This window comes from Homalodisca vitripennis, unplaced genomic scaffold (assembly GCF_021130785.1).
Source record: "Homalodisca vitripennis isolate AUS2020 unplaced genomic scaffold, UT_GWSS_2.1 ScUCBcl_11159;HRSCAF=20339, whole genome shotgun sequence".
Taxonomy (NCBI): domain Eukaryota; kingdom Metazoa; phylum Arthropoda; class Insecta; order Hemiptera; family Cicadellidae; genus Homalodisca; species Homalodisca vitripennis.
The window spans coordinates 1,937-27,694 of NW_025787342.1; the positions used below are offsets into that span (position 1 = coordinate 1,937).

The 25,758-nt window shown below is 30.8% G+C and overlaps 1 protein-coding gene across 1 annotated transcript; it reads right to left on the minus strand.

Annotated features, from left to right (window-relative positions):
• Positions 1–2,133: 2,133 nt before the first annotated feature.
• On the minus strand, positions 2,134–14,798 carry LOC124374921 (suppressor of lurcher protein 1-like; the record flags this gene model as incomplete). The annotated part of the gene is made up of 3 exons (XM_046833055.1): positions 14,611–14,798; positions 10,954–11,144; positions 2,134–2,351 (listed from the first exon to the last, which is right to left on the minus strand). Coding segments are annotated over exons 1-3 (561 nt in total), but the record flags the coding sequence as incomplete, so codon positions are not given.
• Between the last annotated feature and the right edge of the window lie 10,960 nt (positions 14,799–25,758).

Consider the following 25,758-nt stretch of genomic DNA (forward strand, 5'->3'; position numbering starts at 1 on the left):
GAGTTGCAGCCAAATGGGAAATTCAGACTCTTTGCCAAGACATTAATTCCTGAAATAGTTCTGATTTGTTATATATTCACAATGTATGAAGAAAACATCTTAAGTTTGAACATTTCATAAATAATGTATTCTACTACGTATTTTAAAATATAACGTTGTACGAAGCGTAATGATTACGCCAAACATTGAAAATAATTAGGAAAAAATATTTATGTCGATCAAGTCTAGTGCATCATAGATTCCAAATAGCCCTACATTTAGTTTTAAGTACACCGTATAGTAATTAATATAAGTTAATGAAGGTAAACTAAGGTACCTGAAGATGAATTCCCAGAATTCGAAATGTACATTTTACGAAAATAAAAAAGTTTAAAAGGTGTTAAAAAGGTTTACGTATTTATCAAACACTTTTAGAGGCTACATCTCTAATAGGAGGTAATATTGATTTCAATCAAATTTAAAGGTATTTTTAGCATTTTTTATTCATGCAACGTCAGATATGACTATTAGTTCTCTGGAATGGGTATGGTAGTGTCTTGAACGACCTATAAATAGTTATCGCGCGTAATCAATACAAGAGCACCCCTTACAGCTTCGCTTACTGGTTTATGATGGGAGTTTTAGGCGGAGATAAGGCAAAGTCTAGTGAATAATAGATTCTAAATAGTCCGAAATTTAGTTTAAGTACAACGTATAGTAATAATATAAGTTAATTAAACAACCATTTTTCTGGCGATCAATTCGGCATTAGAAAGGCTATGTCAACAATAGACGTGGTGGCGAGTGACGTCGAAATGGTTATAGAGGGATTTTTCTAAAGCATTCGAGTGTGTACAACACTATAAACTGCTCGACAAACTAGAATTATATGGTATTAGAAGTGAGGCTCAGCTTATCTCTAAACCAGTGAACGCAAATGGGTAAAATCGCAATTAGACTCTCTAAATTCATCTCACCTGAGCTTTGGGATCTATTAGGAATCAATTTTATTCTGTCTGATTTTTTTGAAATCTTTCAAAGACATAGGATCATCAATGCTACAGAGGAGAACCGTATAGTACGTTGCTGAAAAAAATTGAAATCTTTACTGGGACAGGAAATTTTGTAGAAATAATCAGTTCTGATTTTCAACACTGTTAATTCCATCGAATTTCCCAAAATTAATTGATGACCTGATTTTGTCATTGGAGTCAAGAGTTCCAAATAACAGATCGTTCACCTTATTGGATTACACTGTTTATAGTGAAGTTGATCGTTCAAAATTTTAATAAACCTTCCTGGATAGAGATTGATAATACAAACTGTCCTCGGGTATTAATGTTTGAGGTCTTTACCAGAATACCGCTCTATTGACTTTCTAAAGACGTTGTATTATTGCTCTATTTATGCTCATATAACTTACAGTTTATGTTTTGTAGGGAGCAAGAACAAACTACTAATCTCCAGAGGTTTTAAATTCAAATAAAAGGAGTTTAGGTAATCGCAATATTAAAGTTCAGAGAAAATGAGGGATTCAAAAGGCCGACACTACAGACTCTGTTAAGTCTCTATATTTTAGAGGCATTGTTCTGTATCTGTAAAGGTGCAATGACAAGCAGTTGAGACATACATAAGTACGAAACGCTTGGTAGATATGTCTACCGGACTGGGAGGACACAGAACGGAGGTTTGCGAAAACACGCGTTTAGGCATTAACTCACATTATAATCAAATGGGCTGATTCAATAACAAATTCCACAACCCCAAGGTATCGAAATCTCGTTTAGAAAGCTGTTTAGTGTCTTACGAATTTCACAGATCTGAGTTTATAAAATACGACTGATGACCGCATAGTTAGCAGAATGGAAGTGGGAAAATTGACATGAATGCAATATGTATGGTAGTCGAAAGTGTATGTTTGATCGAGGTTTCAATATAGTGCGACTGTTTGACATAATTTGGTAATACTGAAGATTTATAAAAATGTAATTATTCTGGCAAATAAAAAAAATTATTTTAATTTTCCTGTATGGTAATTTGTACCATATTTTTTTATACAAATTATAATGTATTACTGAAAAATAGCTTCAAAACATTAGCTCATTAATAAATAAATGGATAAATAAACAGTTACCGTTGGTTAAGTATACTTACGGAAGAACCCCTTCGACGTCGAAGTAGTGGAAGTGAAGACGCACCCTCTGGTTGGTGTCGCCGTGGAAGAAGTAATGGCACTCGGTGTCCCGGGGGTAGAACCCAGGGAAGTTGGGGAGAGGAGAAGGTACCATTGGGTGAGCCCTGGGGCCCGGTGCTGTTGAACATGAAGGCACAGGGCAGGGCGTCGTGCTGTACCCCCGTCATGACACCGAAGTCTGGAACAAAAAGGGTTAGCTATAATTATTGACTCTTGGTAACTAGCAGGAGTAAGCTGAGGACGAGGTGCTGTTGGGCGAGTTCTGGGATAAGTGCGAACATACATGGAAGCATGAGCAGAGTTTTATTTACTAGGCCTCCTTAGTGATTGATACTTGTGTTTTGTAGCATTTGCAATCTTTATCACTTATCTGTATCTTTATCCCTTTATTTTACATCTACGTGACAGCTGAGTATACAGCTGTAGCTTTCTTGCTTTCTTACGTTAAGAAACTAATAAATTTCCATTGGTTCAAAAAGCAACCATTGTCCTGCATCTAGATGGACAGGATATTATGGATGATTCAGGTTATGGTATGGGATGCCTTCTGTAGAGGTTCAGGAATAATGGATTTGGACATTAATATTGGTCATTTCTCCTTAGTAGAAGGAGACGCCAGTTCTATGCCAGCCTCTCGGGTCAAAGTGGGTAGGAGTGGCACACTTATCCCTAGACTAGCAAAAAACCTCTAACAAGTAGAAAGCCCCAACAACTATAATAATCATGCCCTATAATAGACTACCCTTATTAATTTACTCTTGCCCCTCATATATTTACGGTAGTGATTTTCGCTCACGGACATCTATAAAACAGCCCAGTTATAAGTAACACATTAGTGTTTGCTATAACTAGTTTAGATCCAACTGGAAAGTAATAAGTCAAATGTAAGCGACAATTATAACTAAGATGCAACTAACATAACCATTGATGAGAACCTGTAATGGACATTACGAGATACTGGGGCATTTATTTACTTGACAGCATTTCATAACGACTGATAATAATAGTGGTAATCTACAAATTAAGCTGTAACAAGACACAGAGCATAGACATCCTTAAGTGTCCCATAGTATTCGATATACCTGTAAAATGTTATTGACCCAGATGAAATTTTTGCGTGAAAATCATTTTATACTTTTTAATATTGTGAAAATGTAATGTAAGTTACTCAGAACGTACTTCCAATAAATAAGTGTCCGCGCTACCGCGCTAAATCATCAATCATCAAAGCCCTGAATTCAACCAGTCATCAAGATTTTTTTTTGGGCAGAGAAGCAGATGGATATTCAACTATATCCATTTTTTAACATTTAAATATTGAGTTTAGCTCCTGTTTCCGGCATATCTCCGTTGTACACGATGTTCAATTTGCCAATATTGACTTTGTACTTATATAGTGTTTACTCAGGTCCCTTTACGACAGAGAACTATCACTGTTGACTTTACCTTCTGACTGGTCCAATATTCACATTCTGCCTGTTACCTTGATTTGATTTTGATTTGACCTTTGTAGTGTATACTCTGGTCTCTAAAAGACATAGAATTATCTCATGACTTTACTTGTCTGGATCAATATATGCTCTTGATAATGTGTTGAGGTCTTTGTTAGAAAACTACTAATTTGGATATTTCACCACCCTTTTAAGTTTGCATATGAACCAAACTACAACACAGTTTATATCAATTTAGAATACACTTTGATGCAGTAAATTCATATATGTATCTAGATAGTGTTCAATTTATCACAGATGTATGTTCCAAAACCGTTTTTAAAAATCAAATTTAATTAGAGTATGTTGGATTAGAGAAATACTTCCAGGATGATTCTTCACTGTCAATTATACATTTAATTGAACGCTGTTTTACAGCCATAAAACTTGTCAAAGGGATCCGAATTAAATTTCGCTTAAATCGATATCTTGAACCTTAGAGACTTGAAACTGAAATATTGAACAAAATAGTTGACATTTTTTTAGTTGACTGACTGTGCAAAATGAACTTAGACCTAAAACGTCTAAAGCTGCATGATATTATTTGAAAAGATACATTTTGATATTACTTATACTTTCCAATTTTAAACCCTTATCTACTGCAGCGGCATTCCATTTTGTATAGAGATTAGTCTTTTTTTTCAATTTTAAGAGTATCAATAACCTGTACAATACAGGTGAAAATGGGCTATTGGTTCTTGGATTATTAGTTTTTGTAAAGTTATCGTTTTGGTTAAATAAAACAACAGGATTTGTTATTTAAAGAAGTAAATACAAGGCAAAAAAACTTGTATTTTCATGTATAGCATTTTTTTTCAAGATAATTTAAAACCCTCGTTATTCATATCTACAAAAAGAAACGTTCAGGCAGTGAATTGCAAAAATAAAAAGGGGAAATTTGTCCCAGATTATGCTGAAAACTCTACGTGGTTCATTACTTACTAAAAGCCACTGTGAACTCTTACAGAGAACTTAGTTTATCTTTAAACTTTGGATAAAAAACGGTAAAAAGTGTTTCTGTTTCTGTTTATAACAGTTGTATATTATTCTGCCATAACATTTCATCACTTACATGACATTGCGTTGATACAAATTGGGAGCAATACAAATTATTAGTTATCTAATGGCGTCTTTATAAGTTGTGGGTTGAATATGTGTTCTTTGCAGAGTTATACTTCTAGAGTAGAGTAATACCATAGATATTTAATTGTATAAATTACATTTTAATTAATTCGCAATAAACACGCCAGAAATCCTGAAAATTTAAACCAGAATATGGTATTTCCAAATTAAATGTGTCACAAGTGTCTAAATCAGGGCTTGTTATAAATTGAGATAACGCACTGTCAACATAAACCTCCATTGTAAGGGATAATAGGGTGCTATATATCCTACAGGTATAACGTAAGATCTTGTTACATTGGACATCATTGTCTGTCCTAAATAACTAATTGGATGTTATGTTGACCTTGCGACTGCCGTTGTATTACATGGCCGCTGTTCGTAGTCTCTAATTGTTTTCCGCTAACAATGCAACAAATATTTTAAATGTTGAAATAATACAATTCACATAATGAGGGTTTGGTTAGTATACGATCTCTAGGCTTATACGTTTATTTAAATTGGCAAATTTTCTGTAGTAGGCAGTATAATAGATGCTATCAAAAATTGTATGAAAAGCGAACTAAAGGATGCAGTTTAGATGAAACTAGAAAGTAGACTACAAGAAACAAATGTTACTTGGTAACCAACAGAAACATAAAAGGGAAGAATATGTTTACCACATATCATGTAGTCACATACTGCTATTATTGGATTTTCCCTCCTAGTCTGTAATATTACAGGCAATAAGTCCGTTATTACAGTCTGTGCCGAACGTGATATACTGCAATACTTAACCTCAGGCCATAGTATTACGGTCCTTTGTGGAGTAGCTTACTCAAATAATCTGATTCTTTGTTATAGCTAGACTTTGTATGTGATAATAAACTGGTATATATGTGTTGTTTCAATAGTACGCAATTATACTCGAAATTTTGTATTACACATAATCACATAAAATTCTATATCTGTTTACTTCAAACGAATATAAAAGTTTGGAGCAAGTGTACAAAAGTATGAGGCTTTATATTAATGTATATGCATATTTTAAACCAGACCTTTTGGTTCACTAGCTATTAAATACAGGTACATTTCCCTAATAGCTCATAAGACAGATATGTTAAGGCACTGGAACATCTGGTTTCTGAAAGCTTTTATACCTAACACTAACTCTGAAATACTCTAAGCACTCGGTCTCTAGTTATCACATGTATTTGTCTAACTCGATTATGTATACTCCTAAATCTAGTAGTTTTTTTCTACAAGAAGTTTTAATATTAAATAGTAATTTAGGCTTTTAATTTATCATGAAACTTTATAAATAATGTTTCCTTGATTAACAAGGAAAAATCAAGGAAAACCCTTGATTAAAAAGGCTAAAATTGATTCAATAGTATTTATTGGAGTCATTTGTTGATGCAGAATACTAAATTAAAGGAAAGAGAACTTTTCAAGCCGGCTGCTTTTTTTAAGGGTTTGCTTCAAATCACTATAAATATATTTTTAACTCTCTTCAAAAATTTTGAATTGAGTCTTTTTATTGATGATGAACATCTGTTATAATTCATATCCCTGTATTTTGTGTTAGTTGGTGTGGTAGTATTGCTATAGTATATTTTTATCTACCCTGGGCATCCATTGGACTTAAAATTATATAGATGAGGATGAGAATGAAAATTGGAGCCCGAAGCCATGGTTTCCGTAACACAAAAATGAATTCTCAAACAGTTACGGTTGGGAGGGTAGGGAGGGGAGGAGACAGTTGCATCAAAGAAAGTGTTCAGTTCTTAATCAATAGCCTTAACTCCAGAACGGCATTGTGGTGTTACTGTTCTTTAAGTTACTTCCTATAAAGTTTTTCTTAGTTTAAAAATACAAATATCATTTTTTTGTACTATTACTTCCGTAAAATATGTTTTGTTTTAAACTCTATAGGTCTCCCTTACAATTGGGAGGTTACAAGCAGGTTATAATCTTCGTAACATTTAGATCTCCCTCATTTTAAAGAATTTTACAATAAAAATGAATGGTAAAAAGAGATCGCTGCATTTCATAGCCAGAAGGCCACAAGTTAAAGTTTAACTAAAACCTCTACTTCACCTGAATATCGTTATTCGTCCTTGTGATCTCTCCTTCATTAATAATAGAAAAAGAGAGCTGAAGTTAATTTTTTTCTAACGTAATAGTGCTTGTTTTTGACAAGAGTGTTGCTATTGAAAGGATGTGCGTAATCTATTTATGCCCATTGAATTATTATACTAGTCATATTTTCAGGTGGATTATAATAAGTTATAACCTAGTAATAGTTGTTAAATAAAGTTATTTTTCTAAATCTTTAATAATAAAAGATGCTCTTACAACATTCTCCACAAAAACTATTATAGTCTCCTGGATATTCCAGTTGTTGATCAAGTTGTTTCTTTCAGATAAATACTGTGGTATCTAAAATAAAATCCGATTTTAGTTTATTAAAATTTTAATATTCTATGGTAAGTGTTTAGTAACTAAATTTGTTTTAATGTTTTATGGTATTAAAGTGTATTTATCTAATTAAATTATTCAACATTATTTCTAGAACATGTGAAAGTGATAACAACAATTATTTACCTTACTTGTATCACCTTATATATACCTATATATATATATATATATATATATATATATGTACATTTTTATATATGTATTATATCTTATTGGCGAATTACGAATACATTTTACTATAAGTTCGAAACACGAGCTCTGTTTCAGGTATTGGCTTTTTTGGTTATCGGACAATATTATGACTTTTCTGTATCCTTATAATTTATTACAAGAGGTAAAAATATTCTGTACCTAATAAAGTATCAAACATTAAACTTGTGGAGCCTATAATCTTGGTTTTGTATTTAACAGTATGTATCTAATTCGCATTTTAATTTATCTTTAAATAGTAATAATATTATACCAATTTGATGGTTGAACAAAATATAAATTTTGTTTTATGTTTTTCTGAACTTTTTCAATTAAATAAAATGCTTTTGAAATTGTTGCCACGTTGAATTTAGATCGCAAATGTATTAGTATTTATTTACACAAATAAAAATGAAAATATTATACTTAAAGATTTTGGAAACCATTGTGTTAATAATATTGAGTATTCATAATTTAATTAAGTAAATAGGACTCATACACTATATATTTACCCGGGTAACAATTCCTTAAATTCACGTTTCCTTCAATGTGTAATGCTCTTTTTATTTATGGCATAACAATGCAAGAAAAAAATGAGAAAATTTTTATTTTTTATGAAGTTTTATTAGATAATGATTTTGAGTTGTGAAACGCATACATTTTCAATGTCTATTGTTTTTTTAATATTGTGTACACAGAAACTATTCAGGAAAACATTATAAAAAGACATTTATTCAAATAAATCAAAGTTTTTCATTTATTATATTATAACAAGCAAGTTCCAAATTAATATAAATATCTTAAGAAAAAGAGGAAGATAAAATATCTTAAATAATTTCTAACACCTCGTTCGCTGCATCAGTTGTAATATAAATGTTTGGCTGCCTAACACAATAAGACCTAACAAAGACGCTGAGAGGGTTCCTTGTATTATATTAGGTAAGGAGGTGCAATACAGATGCTCTGCTTACCTTGTCCTTCACACGTTTAAATCATTATTTACGTAAACACCTTACGCAAATAAGTTTAAAATTTGTCTATTATAAAGAACTGTAACAATTTATATTACATATAAAGTTTAGTATTCTTTAATATTTGAGTTTAATAAAGTAAGTATAAAATATGTTCATCGTAGCCTAGACAATTATAGGACTCTAATACCACACATTTATTAGCCCAATATAAAAGATAAAAAAAGATGCTGTTCATTTATAATGCATCTTGTTATTTGAATAAACAGTAAATAACCAAAATAAGATTACATGCTATAAATTGTTATGGATATTGCCGTTTAAAAACCAGCTGAATAATATTACAGTGATAACATGTGATACAGACAAGCATGCCTTGGGCCATTTGACAGAAGAAATCGATAATGTAAGTTTTCTATTTTCAACTCTTTACATCACGATCGAACTAGAAAAAAAGATAAAACCCAGCCAATCATTAAAAAGTAACTTTCTTTTTACTACCCAATCCCCAATCAGTAGACCGACGTTGTTTCTAGGTTAATTCAATTGTATCTTCTATAACCGGTGTCTGAAAAATCTGACGTTTTCTATGATATAGTTTTACAAACAGCTTTAAGAAGATATTGATGTTTTCGGAGAATTTTGCATCCTTAAATTATACAAGAAATCAATGTCTACGCTTTGAGATCTGCAATCTGAACTCTTCCTCAGGTGGATACCTAACCTAACACACAATTACTCCAGGTTAAAATATACATCAACCACAGCGTTGTGACACTGATAGGCCAGGTACCAGAACAACCAAATTGTTTGTCAACTCAATGGAAAAGATCTCTAAAACATGCAATTGATAAAATAAATTCGTTAAATATTTAAATTGAACTACAGAATAAAGGTCACATTGTTATTGATTCTTTTAATATTTTTGTTATTGATTAATTCAAGATGAACTTTACGAAACTATATAGTAATTCCTTAATGGTCCTTAAAATAAACACACACACACACACACACACACACATATATATATATATATATATATATATATATAATTTTTTTCAGAACAGAGGCAAAATCAGCAATGGATAAAACTCTAGTATCAAAATAAATGACAATGACCATAAACACACTTAAAAATTTTTTTCTTGGTATTGATAAGAAGGGAAATCAAGATTAGCGTCGGCAATTCACATGAGCCAGAAGTCTCCATACAGGTTTTCACCGTAGGTTGTAGAAAATCATCCATGTAAATATATTGCTTTTCACAAGGGCAATTATATGTGGCATGCTCTGAAATGGAAAAAACAATTCAGTTTGTTGTGTTAGGTGAAGATTAGCTACTAAAAATATTGTAGAGTCCATTAAGTTAAGAGATTGATGTTATATAATTATTAATATTATTATATGTATCATATATGTTAATTATCTATACAGAATAAATTATATTAAATGAGAAAATATGAATGTTTAATATTTTGTAATTTTTATATTCCGTCATCGTTTACAGCGATCCCCGCTTCTTCCCCTCATAAACCACATTCGCATATACCAATAGGAATTTATATGGCAAAACAAAGTTTGCCGGATCAGCTAGAATAATAATAAGTACTCATGCTATCTTCCTATACTAATATTAAATCTTTGCCGAAAAAGAATAAACATACATTTCTTACATATCTACGAACACAGTTCTTAAACCCCTGAATACATAATACTGTCGTATTTAGATCGCAAATGTATTGTATAATGTATAACTTTAAGTAGATGTACATGTTTGTAAAAAACAATTTAGATTTTAATTAACTCAAATATTTATACTTCGGGTTTTATACTGGAGTCATCCCTCAGCGAAACCAACTTAATCGAGAGGGCTTATGAAATACTTGTTTATAACTCACGACTCATCTTAAAACCCTTTCATAACTTCAGATAATCTTAGAACGTGCGTTACTGTTAAACTGTCAATAAAAGTTGTAGAAATAGATATTATTAAATGGCAGAATATAATATTTTGTATCAAAATTTTAAGGTTCTTTTTATGTTTCATCGACCACAATACAATTAGGTTTTTTGAAAAAGATACAAGATAGGCGGTAAAATTATATTTCAAACCAAGTTTGGGTCACTAAATAGGGCTAATATAAAATATAATATAAAAGTCAGGAAAATAATATGCTGCAATGCTCTTTATAGTCATTATAAATTATAATACTGTTAATCCTTCCATCATACATGTCTTGAATTAGTGAAAAGAAATAACTCCGCCATATAATCATAAACAATTATAAGGAAGATTGAGTGCGTTAGCAAATAAGGCATCGCCTAGCTTAATGGGGGCGTAAAGTACCACAAGAAGATACTGTATGTGACAGTCTATATATTTTATGTATTCTAGTTTTTGTAATCAAGTAAGGAATAAAGAGCACTCATAGTACTTGATAATAGTGTATACCCCGTGTAACCAATACAATGAAAGATAATACCCATAATTTAGTGCCTTCTGGTGGAAAAATTATTTATACAAAATTTAAAAATATTTATCACTCACTCTCAGTGAAGGTGTAGGTGGCTCTGAATCCCCGGGCGTATCTAGAGGAGTATATACCACGGAACTCCAGCATCAGTCTGGGACCGTTGCTCATAAGAGGTTTGGGCACCATGGAGCCACAGAAGTTGTCTATCTTCTCCATCCGCCCCTCTATCAGTACGTACGCCATCAGAGAATCTATGCTCTCACACCTGCAACATGGCACATACTTATTCATCGTACTTATTAGGGCACCATGAAGCCACAGAAATCTTCTTTGTCCACCCCCCTATCAGTAAGTCTCTATACTCTTGACTCTACACTATTGCATATTCATAGCACTTAATGTACTCGAAAACAGAAAAAGGAATATTTGAAAAAGTAAAAAATAATTTGTTATTTAGTTATATAATTCATTGCATAGATATTGGTCTAATCTGACGTAGATTATAAGGGCTCTATGATGTTTTTGGTAATGGGAGGACAGAGTTTGTTTTCACGATTATGGAAGATTTTCAATTTAAGACTAAATTGCTTATTGGTCCAAATGCATAGGGACCAAGGGCTTTAGTTATATCAATACTTATTGTATCAATATCTACCCTCTTGTTGGGTATTTCATTCATGACAAATTTTACTTCGTCCTCAGAAGCACTAGTAAACACGGATCAATTTATATTATGGGCTCGTGTGTTTGTACTGTAACCCATTTCTAATTCCTTATCCCCTTCATAAAATTCCCCATGTTTACAAAGTACTCATTTATTTCACTGTTTTCCAGATCATTTAGGAGCTCATTGTCTCAACTGGAAACAACATCGCCCTAGCGTATACATATAAGAAACCTTTTAAATTCTGAAAAATTGGATAGCTTATTTATAATTTACGATTTCTGTACAATCCATACTTCTTTATACATTCTATTCGTAGTCTTGCATTTTCCCCAGTAATCATCCTATTGTAATTTTAGGTATTTGGTATTAACTTTTTTATCTGTTTACTTAAAAACTCGATTTCTCATTTTCGCCATACAGCTTTTTTTACTATTGTTGCAGTTTTTCAGATTTTTGGCATCTTGTTTGAAGTTGAGTTATGAGGTCATTATTTGTATTTAAATCATCAGTTCATTCAAACTGTTTGTCTTCTGATACCATTTATAAAACAATAAAATTAAAACTTAGAGTAACCTCTTAAGTAATATAATAAATACGAATTTTACGCCCTTTTTAATGTTTTGTTAACTTTGTCATAACTATGTCATACAAAATAATTTGTACTATGTAAAATGATATATTGGTATGGATCAATCGCACAAAGCGCATGTATCCTGCACAAAAAAACTATAACCTTTTAAAATTTATACTAAGTAAATAACATTCATTAATGAAACTAGGTAGAACTATTAATGTATTAATTAAGGAAATTTTTTAAATAATCCCAATAACTTTGTTATTTCACCAAGAAACAGATCACAGTTTAGAATAATACTCGTAAAAACTGTGTAAATCAAGTTCACAGAAAGGGGATTGATGTTGGATTAAATGAATTTTCATTCACAAAAGTACAAAGTAAAATCAACCGGAGAACACCGGATTATAACCCATTCAACAGTAAATTGTTAAAAGTGTCTCCGCCAAATTCAATAAATTTTTACTGCTCGTTTAAGGATGGCTCTGGTTGCTTTTCGTAGTTCAACATGGCTTTCCTTTAACTGCGTTCAAGCTTCATTACTACGTCTATTTAGCGCATCACGGGGAATTAATTATATTTCGAATACTTTATCCTTCAACCATTTCTATACGCAAATATCCAACAGCGTATGATCTGGGGACGTAGGAGGCCAGTGTATAGTAGCTCCATGACTAATCCATTTATTTTTAAACTGTCAACTCAAGTAGGAGGAAACAATATATGACAAACTTGCAATGTGCCATCATGTTGGAAGTACAGCTGGCGTCACATTGCAAAAAGGAACATCTTCAAGCAATATCGATAATTCTTCCTGTAGAAAGTTTAAATATGTCTGACCTACAAAGCGCTCTTTAAAAAAGAACGGTCAAATCAGCTAATCATGAATGATACCCCACTATATGGTTATGCTGAGACTACTGTTAAACTTCTCGTTTAATTGTTGCAAAAGGGTTCCATTCTGCCCATGAAATGTTGGGTTCGTAAATTGTTGATACCACCCCGATGTGTACTGTGACTCATCGGTAAAATAACCTACACTTAAAAGTCGACGATAAGTGTTAATTATGTTAAAGAAATAATGTTTAACAGCACATATGTGTAATGTGTTTCTGTTTGTAATTATGTTTTAGGTTAGTATTTACCTGAAGAAGAGATAAGATTACAAATGTCGAAACGTAGTGTTCCTGATGTTTATGTTTCTATCAACGATGGCAAATGTCCGGAAACATCCTGTTTCCTTCACAAGCCTTCCATCGTTAAAAATAAACTTCAAACAAAGAATACTCCAATCATTCACTACGGCAAAGCAATACACGGGCTGAACCTTACTTACAACAGACAGAACAACACGCCTATGGAATAAACCTCAGGTGTTAGCTTTAAAAATTATAAAAATTATACAATTACAATTATTTAATTGTTGATGAGCTTCTTAATGTACAGCCAACTTACGATCAGATTGCAGATCTCGAAACGTAGTGTTCGTTTCATCATTTATTAGTCACTACGGCAAAGCAATACTTAAACTCACTTACTACAGACAAAACAATACCCATATGGAATAAAATTTAAAAATTATTTAAATTATACAGTTCAAAATATATCATTGTTAATCAGCTTCTTAATGTACTGCCAACTTATGAAATTAAAATATCCTGCAAAGCATCATTCTGTTTTGGAATCAAATTAATTCAAACCGTACAGAATGTCATTATTACCTGAATGCACCGTTACACTATGATATAATAATTATTAATAACAAAAATAAAATTTACAACTTCTTAGTAGAAATTGTGGCGCATAAATGTTGTCGTGTCGTACTGTTATGAATAAAAATACATTTAGTCAAATATATATTCTCTATATGTATACTTGATTTGCAACGTTTTTGTTTGATTTTCTACAAGTTTAAATAAAAAATTCTGTTTCTGCGAGGAAATAACAAAGTTATTGTTGCCCACGGATGAATAAACATCAGTTTTTACTCCATTTATGTATTTGACCCTGGTTTTGCACTAAAATTACTTAAGTTTCAGTACTGGGCCCTGGTTCAAGTTATCAGGTCAACAAAAATACAAACTAATAAATTTACCCCTATGCCTTATTCGAATTTCTGGCAGACGTCATTTTACTCGGTGAACTGTAATTTCGAAGAAAATCTATCGCTAGCGGTAACTCACTAACAAAGCAATTTGGGACTCATGTTTGTATAAAACTTTTTTCATGATTTTTACGTGGAGAAGGGGCTACCGCAGTTTTGGCATATCTTCGTGAATCACCCTATATAATAAGATATTTTTTAAGTATAATCAGTGTATATTCTATATAAATCATATAGTAGCCTACATATTATAAGGTCTCAAAGCAAAAAGAACAATACAGATCACTAAGTACTAGTTATAAAATATAATTAGTGATAACAATAAAAATGTTTAAGGTCTGCAAAATGGAGGGATTAAATTATAACAAAGAATAATTTATACTCACTCCTTGGAGTCATCAGTAGGGTGGTAGAGGTTGAAGTCTGTGAAAACGATCTGCACCCTTTCCTTCCCCCTTCCTTGGAAGTCGTAGCGACAGTGACTTCGGGGCGCGTAAGGATTGGGAAACGAGGGCGAACTGACAGTTCCGTTCTTCATTGAGTCACTGTTGATGATGACGTCACAGCTGGAAGCTGAAACAGACAGTTACATGTTCTGGTTAAATATGCTATATTTTTTAACCATAAATCTTATGTGTACCTCTAGTCATCTAGCCGACATGAAGAATTAGGTAACTAAAAGTAATGGTTGTGGAAAGCGGCCACATATTTAGCAGAAAACTATTACAATTTAGCAATGCTGGTTTAAGTGTGTAAATTGTCATTGTATACATATATAAAAATAAAATTAACCCAATTAAAAACTTTGTAATCTTAAATTCAACAAAACTACAATCAAGATCTGTAAACTAATCTAAAACATCTGATCATCGTTCAAACACTCTTAGACTCAGTAATATGTCCAGTTTATAAGAAGGCAGTTCAAGGTTTTCTTAAACTATTACAATATGTTCAAATTTGAGTTTCGGTAGTCATTTGTAGAAATTTAATGCCTTTTAATTCAACTGCTGATCATTCGGTCTAGGCTAATGCACATGATGACGCAATATTTGACTTATTGAGTCATAGGAATGAATATCCTATGGATCCAAAGGAAAAAATTACTAATATTTTAAAATAATAATATTAAAAAAATACAGGTATAGACGGATGAAATTTCTGAAATACTGTTATTTTTGTAAAATGGTTTACAGGACTGTCAATATGAACTTAATATTTATTAGATGTTTTAATAAACAAATTTAAAATTATTTTTACTGCTTTCGAATGCCATCCCGTTTAAGACATGTAAGTATAAGTATGCACAATAAACATATTTTACTGTTTCAAAATCGGTTAAAGAGCTGATTGTTATAGATTAAAACAAGATGAATATAATTTTCTCATAAGGAGTTAAGCGTGTTTTCATTCATTTTAGATATATGTTAGTGTAACTGACTGATAGTGTAACTGTTATATATATATATATATATATATATATATATATATATATATTAAATTTGTATAAGTGGCAACAGCCTAATTTAATTTCAATAAATATTGAATCGCAAGAAGTACTTGCTCCGCCGGGACTCGAACCCGGATCTCTCACTTGCCGGGTGAATGTGCTACCATTACACCACAGAGCCCTCACTTTTTACGATTCAATTATTTTGTATTTGGCCGTTTCTTATATATATATATATATTATAAGTTTATATAAATTATATATATATATATATATATATATATATATATTATAAGTTTATATAAATTAAATATATATATATATATAATATATATATATATATATATATTATATATATAAACTTACAGTGGTATCTCTTGCTAAAGGCACGATTATGATATATAGATCGCAATTTAGAATCCAGTGTGTTACATGTATAGTCAATGTGGATTGTATACAAAATAATGTATACAAAATAAATACATAATTGCGGTAAACAGAATCCGATAGTGAAAATTTCTGAGGATATTATATATTATGTATACGAAATATCATAAGTTACTAATATATATATACTACAAAAATCAAAACTTGCCTGTGGTTGATTTTGATATTCTAATCAAATGTTAGAATGTATATTACAAATAAAGTTATTAAGCTTTCTGATTTATTACAGTTTTCAAATGATTACTTTGTCCATAGAGTTTACCTTTAAATATATTTCTAGTTTATTTAGCCCATAAATTCAAGTATATTGTATCAGAAAAAGAATTATAATTAATAATAAACATTTTCATGTAGTTTAAGCATTCTTTTTTCTTCATCAAAACTAAAAGCGTGTTTAGTATAATTTCTGAGGTAATATTAAAATTAAAGTTGCAAATATAACATCGTTCAATATTCATTTTAGTTTGCTTCAATGAATACACACATAAAGTAACATTAAATAGAATTGAACATTAAAGTAGAATCGTAAATTGGTAATTAAAATAGTCTATTTATAAAGTCATTTAATGAAAAATTACCACTCACAAAGAGTGCAGTGAACAGGGACATTAAACTGAGCAAAGGCGGTATTTCATGTCAGAGAGTACGGTGAGAAGTTGAGTCTTTCTCTGAAAATATATTCTCAAGACCTCGTTATAATCCCATCATCACGATTCATTTCGTTGTGTACTAGTTAATTTTATGTGTAAAGGTAGAGTTTGATAATAGTGAATATTGTTATTCCAATGTAGATTGCACTGAGCGTTACTAAAACTTAAAACTCAGTTTAATACCTTGAGAATGTAAACAGGTGCTGCATATTATGCTTACCTATCACTAATGATTCAGTAAGAGAGTTATTTTTTTCTATTTGTACTTTTTCCTGTGTGTCTGATTTCCACTGTTCATCTCAAGAATGACCTAATTAAACTATGGAATATTTTTACATTATTTTTTGGAGGTTACGTATTCTGTTTGTCTGTGGGTTAAACATTAATTTTCTGTATATATTTGTCTGTCCCAGTGGAAACTAAATTAAGGATGCTTTGCCCATCTCCGAGAACTATATTTTTATTCAACAGATAAAATTTTCGACAATCACATCCTTCGTAAAAAAGATAAGGAAGAATGGTCTACATTTCTGTATACAAAACAAACAACTGCAATAAGTTCAGGAAATAAGTGCAATACCTGCAAAGAGCTACAATCAACCTTCTTTAACCACCATCCTCTCGGACATAATTGTAGCTTGTCACCTCGTAATTCAGGGAGCAAGTTACCTTTTCATTCGTCATTTGTAACTTTTCCGGTCGAGATGAAGCTGAACATTCTATGGAGCTTTAATTAGAGTTCGTAGTGCCAATGGTAACTGTAGCATACCAAGGAGTAATATCATTATTTGTAGGTGAACAGCAAATGAAACAAAAACTGAGTCGTTTGAATAAACATAACATATAACATTTTGCCTTTGATTGTACCACAATATAAAATTAAATGTTCTAAGTAAGCCATGTGTTTATTTATCTCTAATATTCCAAATCGCATGGAAAGCAGATCTTTCCCTCTCTATATCTTCTGTAGTCAACAAATGTTATATAATTAAATTCGTAGCAGCTTTGCCATATATCTTTTGCTTAACATGCTAGGTTTACAGTTTTGTAGCAAGCCATCCGCCTTGCATGCCGTTCTCTAACAGTCACTCATGCGGAAAGCTGGCATTTCAAATGAGAGGGGTCACCAGTATCCCCGAGCACTAATGTCATTGCGTGGAGCCTACAGAGATCCTACATTAAATACAAATTAGACTACTTTACATAGTGGTAAATGAAATAAAATTTACTTAGATTACAAATAAAATCTGAAGGCACAAATCTGCCTCCATCAGAGAATAATATAAATTTAATATTTTTCAACAGTTTCCTGAAACTGAAAAGAGTAAAAGAGTAAAAGAAAAATACTAAGGAATTAATCTTGTAGAGTTTTAATTGTTCATGAATTAGAGATTTCAATACAATCAAAGTTGTTAACTTATTCCTTGCAAACTTAAACGTTAATATTTATCTTCAGAATCCTTAAGAAAACTTAGCTCGTTTTTATAATGGTTAATTTAATATCCTCTAGGCAGTTTTCTCTCAAAGCAACACAGAGACCGTCTTTATCACCCTCTTAATACACAAGTACATGGTGTACTTAATGTACTTAATGTACATGGTGAGTAATATGACAAGCGAAAATTTATCCCCTTTCACTCTAAGCCCGTGTCAATTATGAGATAAAATCAATCATTTCTAATATTTTAAAATTTAAATAAGTGTTCGACTTTTAACATAAATAGTACTTAATTTTATGTATAGTATATAAGAGGTTGTATTGTTTATCCGACCCGTCTGTCCCTTTGAATATTATAAACATGAATACGCAATCTGAATGATATTTGTAATGGTATTTGTAATGATATTTGTAAAGCTTTGAGACTGGTTCATTGAATCATTTAGTGTATTGTGCTGGCTTGCTTTCTTTACGGATTTGATCTCATTTGAATATTACAATTCAATACAAGAAACAGGAAAGGTTTTGAAAATTGATGAGAACTTTCATAACATGATCATTAGCTTAGGAAAACTTTTAAACGTGTTTAATTAGTGATATTAAATTATATATTGATGAAATATACATATTGTATTATACTGGTTGTGCGTTATTGAGAATAACAATGTCGAAAAGTATTATTGTAATATTCTATAAACTGTTTACCTACTATATAAAATGGACGAACTAAAACAAAATTATAATATAACGTACATTTTCAATCGTTATTTTCTCAAAAGTAAAATTCTAATTTTGGTGTATCGGAATATAGAATATAGGAATATAGAATAAATCGTGTCAAAACAGCATAGGGAGTATGATAAGCGTACACTTATTTACAAAAAAAAGCTTTAAAATTGTGAATAACAACTGAAAAAATTTGAGTCAAAGAAATTCAGTAAATACCGGAGGGTTTAAGGTGATTGGAGCAAGTGCTTACAACATATCCTCAAAATGAAGCCTGTAATCTACTTTGACCGCATTTTTAGTAGTTTTAACTTTTGTAAACTCTTAACCTTATGGATATTTTACGACTGATGAAGAGAATACATTACAATCCTAGAAAAGTGGTGATCTATTATTGTAAAACTTCAATGGTTACTCCAATAGAAAATCTCTCAACCCGGTCATATGATGAGACGGTGTTTGAGAATAACAAACAGTATTAGATGTAACGCATATTTTTCCTAGTTCCATGGCTACTTCACCATGATGATGACTTTCAAATCAGAACAAAACAGTATCCGTTGCAAACTAGGTCTAGATCTTTCAAATTTCACAAATTTCACCCATCAAGTGAAAAGACCTTTTACAGGTCGGTTTCTTATTCGGGATCCATAACTCCTTAAAAGAATCCTTTTTGGATCCGTTACTCCCAGACAACCAAAACGCATTTTTTATTGTTTGTTAATATAAACTTATTCTTTGAATTAAAAAAACTTAGAGCAATAAATTTACGCCGCACATCTTAAAACGTTTATGTCATTGATGAATAAAAGATGAGAACAAAAGAAAAAAAACTGTGCTTAGTTTGTTACTAACTAGGTTACAGCTTAGTAGAAATACTCAACGTTAACGACCTAGTTCCTAATCATGAACAATAGTACTACCAGCCAGATCCGGTGATATAGACAGGTGCATTAGCTCTCTGCAGTATCTGGCACTAATAAGCAAAATAAAAAATAAATATAAGAGAAATATATTTTTAAATGTTATATCAGAAATGTTTTAAATTTATACAATAATAGTTTTCGGGATATTTTGAAGCTACTTTATTTAAATGTAATAACTTTAAGAATTCTAATTTGTGTTTTTTATAAATCGTAATAATCCGCAAACAACTGGGTTTGGACTCCTTTTTTAACGCTTAGATGTTCCACTAGGGGTATATGTCTATCACCTCAGGTATATTCGTCTGCCCTGGAATATATCTAGGTGGATTCTTTTTATAAAACACGGGGGATATGGTTTGTCCTGAATACTTTTCATAGAAATCGGAATGAATAAATAGTATTAAGGTGAAAAAGATATTAAAGTTTTACTAACATAGTACAGACAGACAGATGGAAACTAAGCACCGGAGAGCCATGTTCATATGGTGAAATATATTTGTCATCACTTGAAGAATAACATAATATATCCTTGTTCAGAGAGTTACGGGACATCTTGAATAACTGATACAAATTACTTCAACGGTCAAATAATTACTGTAATAATGTTTTGCTCACAGAAAGTAATTATTTTGTCTGAATAGATTAATTGAGTTTATATTCCAACCTTGTAACTCTAGCCATTTTGATGTTATCTTTTAAATTTCCTATCATATTTTACAAACACACGATGACTTTAGGTATTAACTTTTGATATTAGTAATTCCGAAATTATATTAAATACAACTCATTGTCTAAACCGTACAAACCTGATCGTTATCGTTTGCAAACTTTCTATTAATATATATATATATATATATATATATGTGTGTGTGTGTGTGAGTATATATTGATGTGTGTATTGATGATATATATTGTGCTCTGTACGTATAATAAAATGTTATAACTATATGAATTGCAGTATGATAAGAAATAAAAGTTACGTTTTTAATCAGTTGAGTTTAAAAAAAACTAACATTTAACTGTAAATTGGTTAGCAGTTTGATCCGTTAAACTGATTGAGGGATAAAGAAGAGAAATTATGTGGTGAGTATTGGCAAGCCTGGTCTTTTGTCTTCTTGTCACTCAACACCCCATTGTTGGACTTATTCTCAAGAGGTCTTTGAAATAAACATTTCATACAACTAGATTTCATCCAAATTATACACTAAATGTACTATATCTATTTTGATGGAATATATAAAGTTTCCTAAAATTATAAGTTATTCTTAAATATGTTATTCGTCCTTGTACCATGTGTCAAAACTTTTTCGGCTTAAGTTCGTGTAGTGTGTGAAATTTTTATTATTATCACACCATCTAATATTTAATAAATGAAGAAAACATTTAAATATTAATTTTTAATACCTTAGAGAACAATGTTTATAAAATAATACACTCTTTATGCAAAACAAGGTAAAGTATACATATGATTATAAAAATACTTCAATAGCTATACCGTTATATTAATTAATAATAAATTAGATAAAGAATAACTGAATTACTACTTTTAATAGATTCGTCCAATTACTTAGTTTCCTAAATGTATAGCATGTATTTTGAAAGATTATTTAACGTTTCTCAAAGTATAATATATTCTTAGGAATATTATTCGTACCTGGATGAATAGTGAAATGTAACTATTCTGCCCTTTTAAAATATTCATTTAGAAAAATTAGGTAATATTTAAATATGAATATAAATGGAATTAAATGTCTATAACGTGAAAAGAAAAAAAACTAATGTAAATTGGAATAAGGATGGCTCAATATTATAACCTAGTTTTAAATTTATTAGCATGATTGGTTTAATTTTATACTTACATTACTAAGATGAATGTCGGGAAAATGTATTTCGGTTCTATATTTGTAAAAGTTAAATAAATTTATGCGTTCCAGTTGTTCCCATGAGAGAGAGAGACCCCTATTTTTTCCAAATGCGACTTAACCTAGATGATGTACTAAGTTTTACTGTAAGAGACATTGGACTACCCAGTTTCCGTTGTAAATAAGGAAGTCTATCAAGACTTCACGACGCTAAAGTATGTCAACATCATCCTCTCTGCTTAACGACTATTTTAAATATAGCTACAGGTTAATTTATGCTCTATTAGGCTCTAATTAAGTATAAGAGAGAGAGAGAGAGAGAGAGAGAGAGAGAGAGAAGAGAGAGAGAGAGAGAGAGAAATGAAATTTGCCATCCCCACGAGAAAAAAAAGGACAGTTTTCCGTATCATCCTTTTAGAATTCATATAAGTAATATCGTGTGAGGGATCATTTCCCGTTATATCATACTAAAATGCCGGATATAGGGAATTTTCAATTACCGGAAACCAAGCTCCTTGTCGGTGGCCAAAACGAGTTTAACTACTCAGTCTATTTGGGATTAGAATATTGATTTAAGTGGTATTTTAAAATTAATTTTAAGAGATATAGATACATATAGATATATGATTTTAAGTCATATCAGTAGACTGGTTGATTTTCATAAGCGACGTTTCGTGTTGCATAATACTACCTTGTTATAGGAACACCTATCTTGGCTGTAGCTTATAATTATTCTGTTACATGAAATAGTGGGTGTCGTATGTGCGATTACAAAGTGGTTACGTAAATAGTATAATTTTGGGATGCTAGGCCACAATTCTTATAAATATTTTTCTCACGGCGGTAAGATTTGAGTCATAAATAATACGTAATGAAGCAAACAAAATATATACTCAATACAAACTAATTATTCAACCCTCAATGATAGTTTTACTTTCAATTTATGATAAAACATATTTAAGTTCCTAGTGATACTGAGTCTATTTTTATCTTGTCCATTTTTGTTATTGTAATAAAAATATTACTCATATAATAAAATAAAAAGTATTTACACAGATACTTGCATATTAATAATTACTTAAGTACTCCGTTACTAAGTATTGTTACAAAAATGCAATAAGGATTAGATGTGACTGAATATTATAACAATAATTGCTATCAAGTGTAGTTTGGAACTAGAGATTACATTAATGTAAAGTTAAATACAACATAAAGGAACCCAATTACACTGATGACGAGTTGTCTAAGTTGAGAGGTACTTAAGAGAAAGTGTTTGACCTAATTACAAAATGAAGCAGGGTTATTTTGTCCAGGGGTTGGTAGCACTTGTCCTTTGATGACAGGCTCTCACAATACTCCTTCCCTCCCCCACACTCGTTGCCCTGGAAGAAACTTCTTTTTGTTTGAATGTGCAAAGGGGACACTATTTACACAACATAACTGATACAGTGATAAAACTTGTTGTATATATAAATATCTTATATGAATATAGTTAGGAAATAAATATATTATGATTTCATGAATTTACTGAATTATTTTTCAATTAAAACTCAATTGTTATACAGTTTGTCCTAGAGATATGATAGATATATAAAAAAATAAGTAACTTACAGTTGGTTGATTAATATTACAAATAATGCAATATTAAACATTGTTTTTAAAAGAGTGTATATAAATGCTGTGAATACCACTAAAATAACACATGATATTACATATTGTCAGTAACTAAAGATAAAGTTATATTATTTTCTTAATTATGTTAAATAATAATTTTTATGAATAAACAAAAACACAAATGTAATGAGTATGATAAATTTCAAACTTTCTACACTTTCAAATAACTAATAACTTATAATTTTACAAGAATTTCTTTCCGTTTATTCTCTTTCCTTGGGCGAAGGCTATCACTCAAGAGGCTGAAAAAATTCATATCTGTCTGCTCACCTATCTATCTGCTCTCTGCTGGCTGAGAGATATCGTATAATTTTCATTGATTTTTCCGCCTTACCTTGAAAGCAAAGAGAAAATATCACAATAATGGAATTAGCAAACGAACTCAATACACCCAAAAGAGATTAAATCCTACGAATTATTAACACATGTTAATTATCCCAATACATACTCCTTGTTATTATTACTTTGTATATAGACTTTAGTTGTTTATACAAACAAGTGACAAGATATGTGAACATACTTAACATTTTCCACGAATTCATTTCTACACAAATGCGATGTATATTGTCTTTGTATTTCCTTGCGGCATTTCAGTGTCAACTTAATTTTGTACGATTTTCTGACTGTGTATGTATCCGCAGTAGATCTCGATAAACTATTCATTTGGAATGTTGTATGCAACACCAGCGAAACCTGATAGGATAGGTGGTTTAGCGTACTTATCCTTTTGAAATGATATAAATTTTTATTTAAGCAAACCCGTAATGTTTAAAATAGAAACATTATAAATAATAATATTTTCATAAAATTGTACTATTTCCAAAAGTTTACAAAAACTATATGGATTTTGTAAAGAAAATATATGAATATATGTTTATAAAAAAATAATTTAAACAAATTAATGTGGCACCTTAAGCGTTTGCAATACGCAATTTCAATTTAAGTATGTTGACAACAATTTTCTGTAACTTTCAAGAACTTTTCAAATGGAGTTTTAAAACTAAAACATTCTGGTTTCATACATAAATCCCATAAACTTGGTTGTTTCCCAGGATAATATTCTGGCCGATATATAAATTTCGTCAAACGGATTATTTTTTATTGTTAAAATTTTATACAATTATTTTTTTAAATAATAAACTACTCTCGTTTTTGGTACTTCAATTACATATTATTAATATATTTCTGAACAAGAATTTCTTTTAATTATTTTGTAAATATATCATACCACTAGCAAAATAAACATGGGAAGACTATTGAATTATCCAGTGGTATTGATGATTGAGCAATAGGATCGTGGAACGATCCCCTTTGTTGCAATTATCTACACTTTACGGTAGAGTAAGTAAAAGCAAACAACCCTCACAGTAGAATAAACTTTGCTAATTATTGATGATCTCAAGAATCATCGGATATATCTCACTGTTCGATAACTGCTGAACCCGATGGTTTTATAGCTTTGTTGGAGTCTGCAGATTTTGAGCCAGATGCATCGAACAGTAGTTTCGCAGGTATAAGTAATTTAAACTCTGATATCACTGACCACAAAAACTCTTGGAGTGTTTTAGCATGTGGCTGTACCATTCTTAGTTCAGCTTTCATTCGTGGATGGATGAGGGTTATGGAATCTAATTTAACCATTACAATGGAATCCAAGATTATATTAACTTATTAGTTTATGCAAGTAATTTACATTGCATTCTAAAAATATATTCTTTGTTGGTCTGTTTCTTACATACAGGTCATATTAATCCATAATTTCTTTAATAAAACATAGATGCTTGAGACTAAATACCGAAGATTCGTAGTCTATAAGTAACTATCCTATATTCAATGTATAAATTGTGAAAATTTATAGCCATTACCCAATAAAAGCAAGTTTTATTTTGTTAGGAGAAGTCATATGAAGACGGAGTGGATATCTTTCCTCCATTCCCTTCGGGATTGCTACGTGGTATGCGACATCCAGGAAATATTATTAGTTAAATAATGGATTACAAATAGTATGCTTTGTAAAAGACTTGCTTGCGTTAAGTAAAAACTGGTACAATAAGTAGCAACTTTCACTCTCAGTAGCTTTAGTTCATAGTTCAGTCACATGATTCAGAATATTAAAATTTAAACTAAAAATAGTAGAGAACAAAAATATTTTGTCATGAATATATTTCAGAAGGAAATATACAACTTTCCACATTTATATGCTAACATTGAGTACACTTTGAACATATGACATATACTATCACTTGGATATAAGAATGATTTAAAGTGAACCATAAACTTAATAAATCTTATATAACTGCTTGGCCGAAAAATTATATATTTCAAACGTACTGCAGTATAATTTTAAACCAATTTCGTAATATT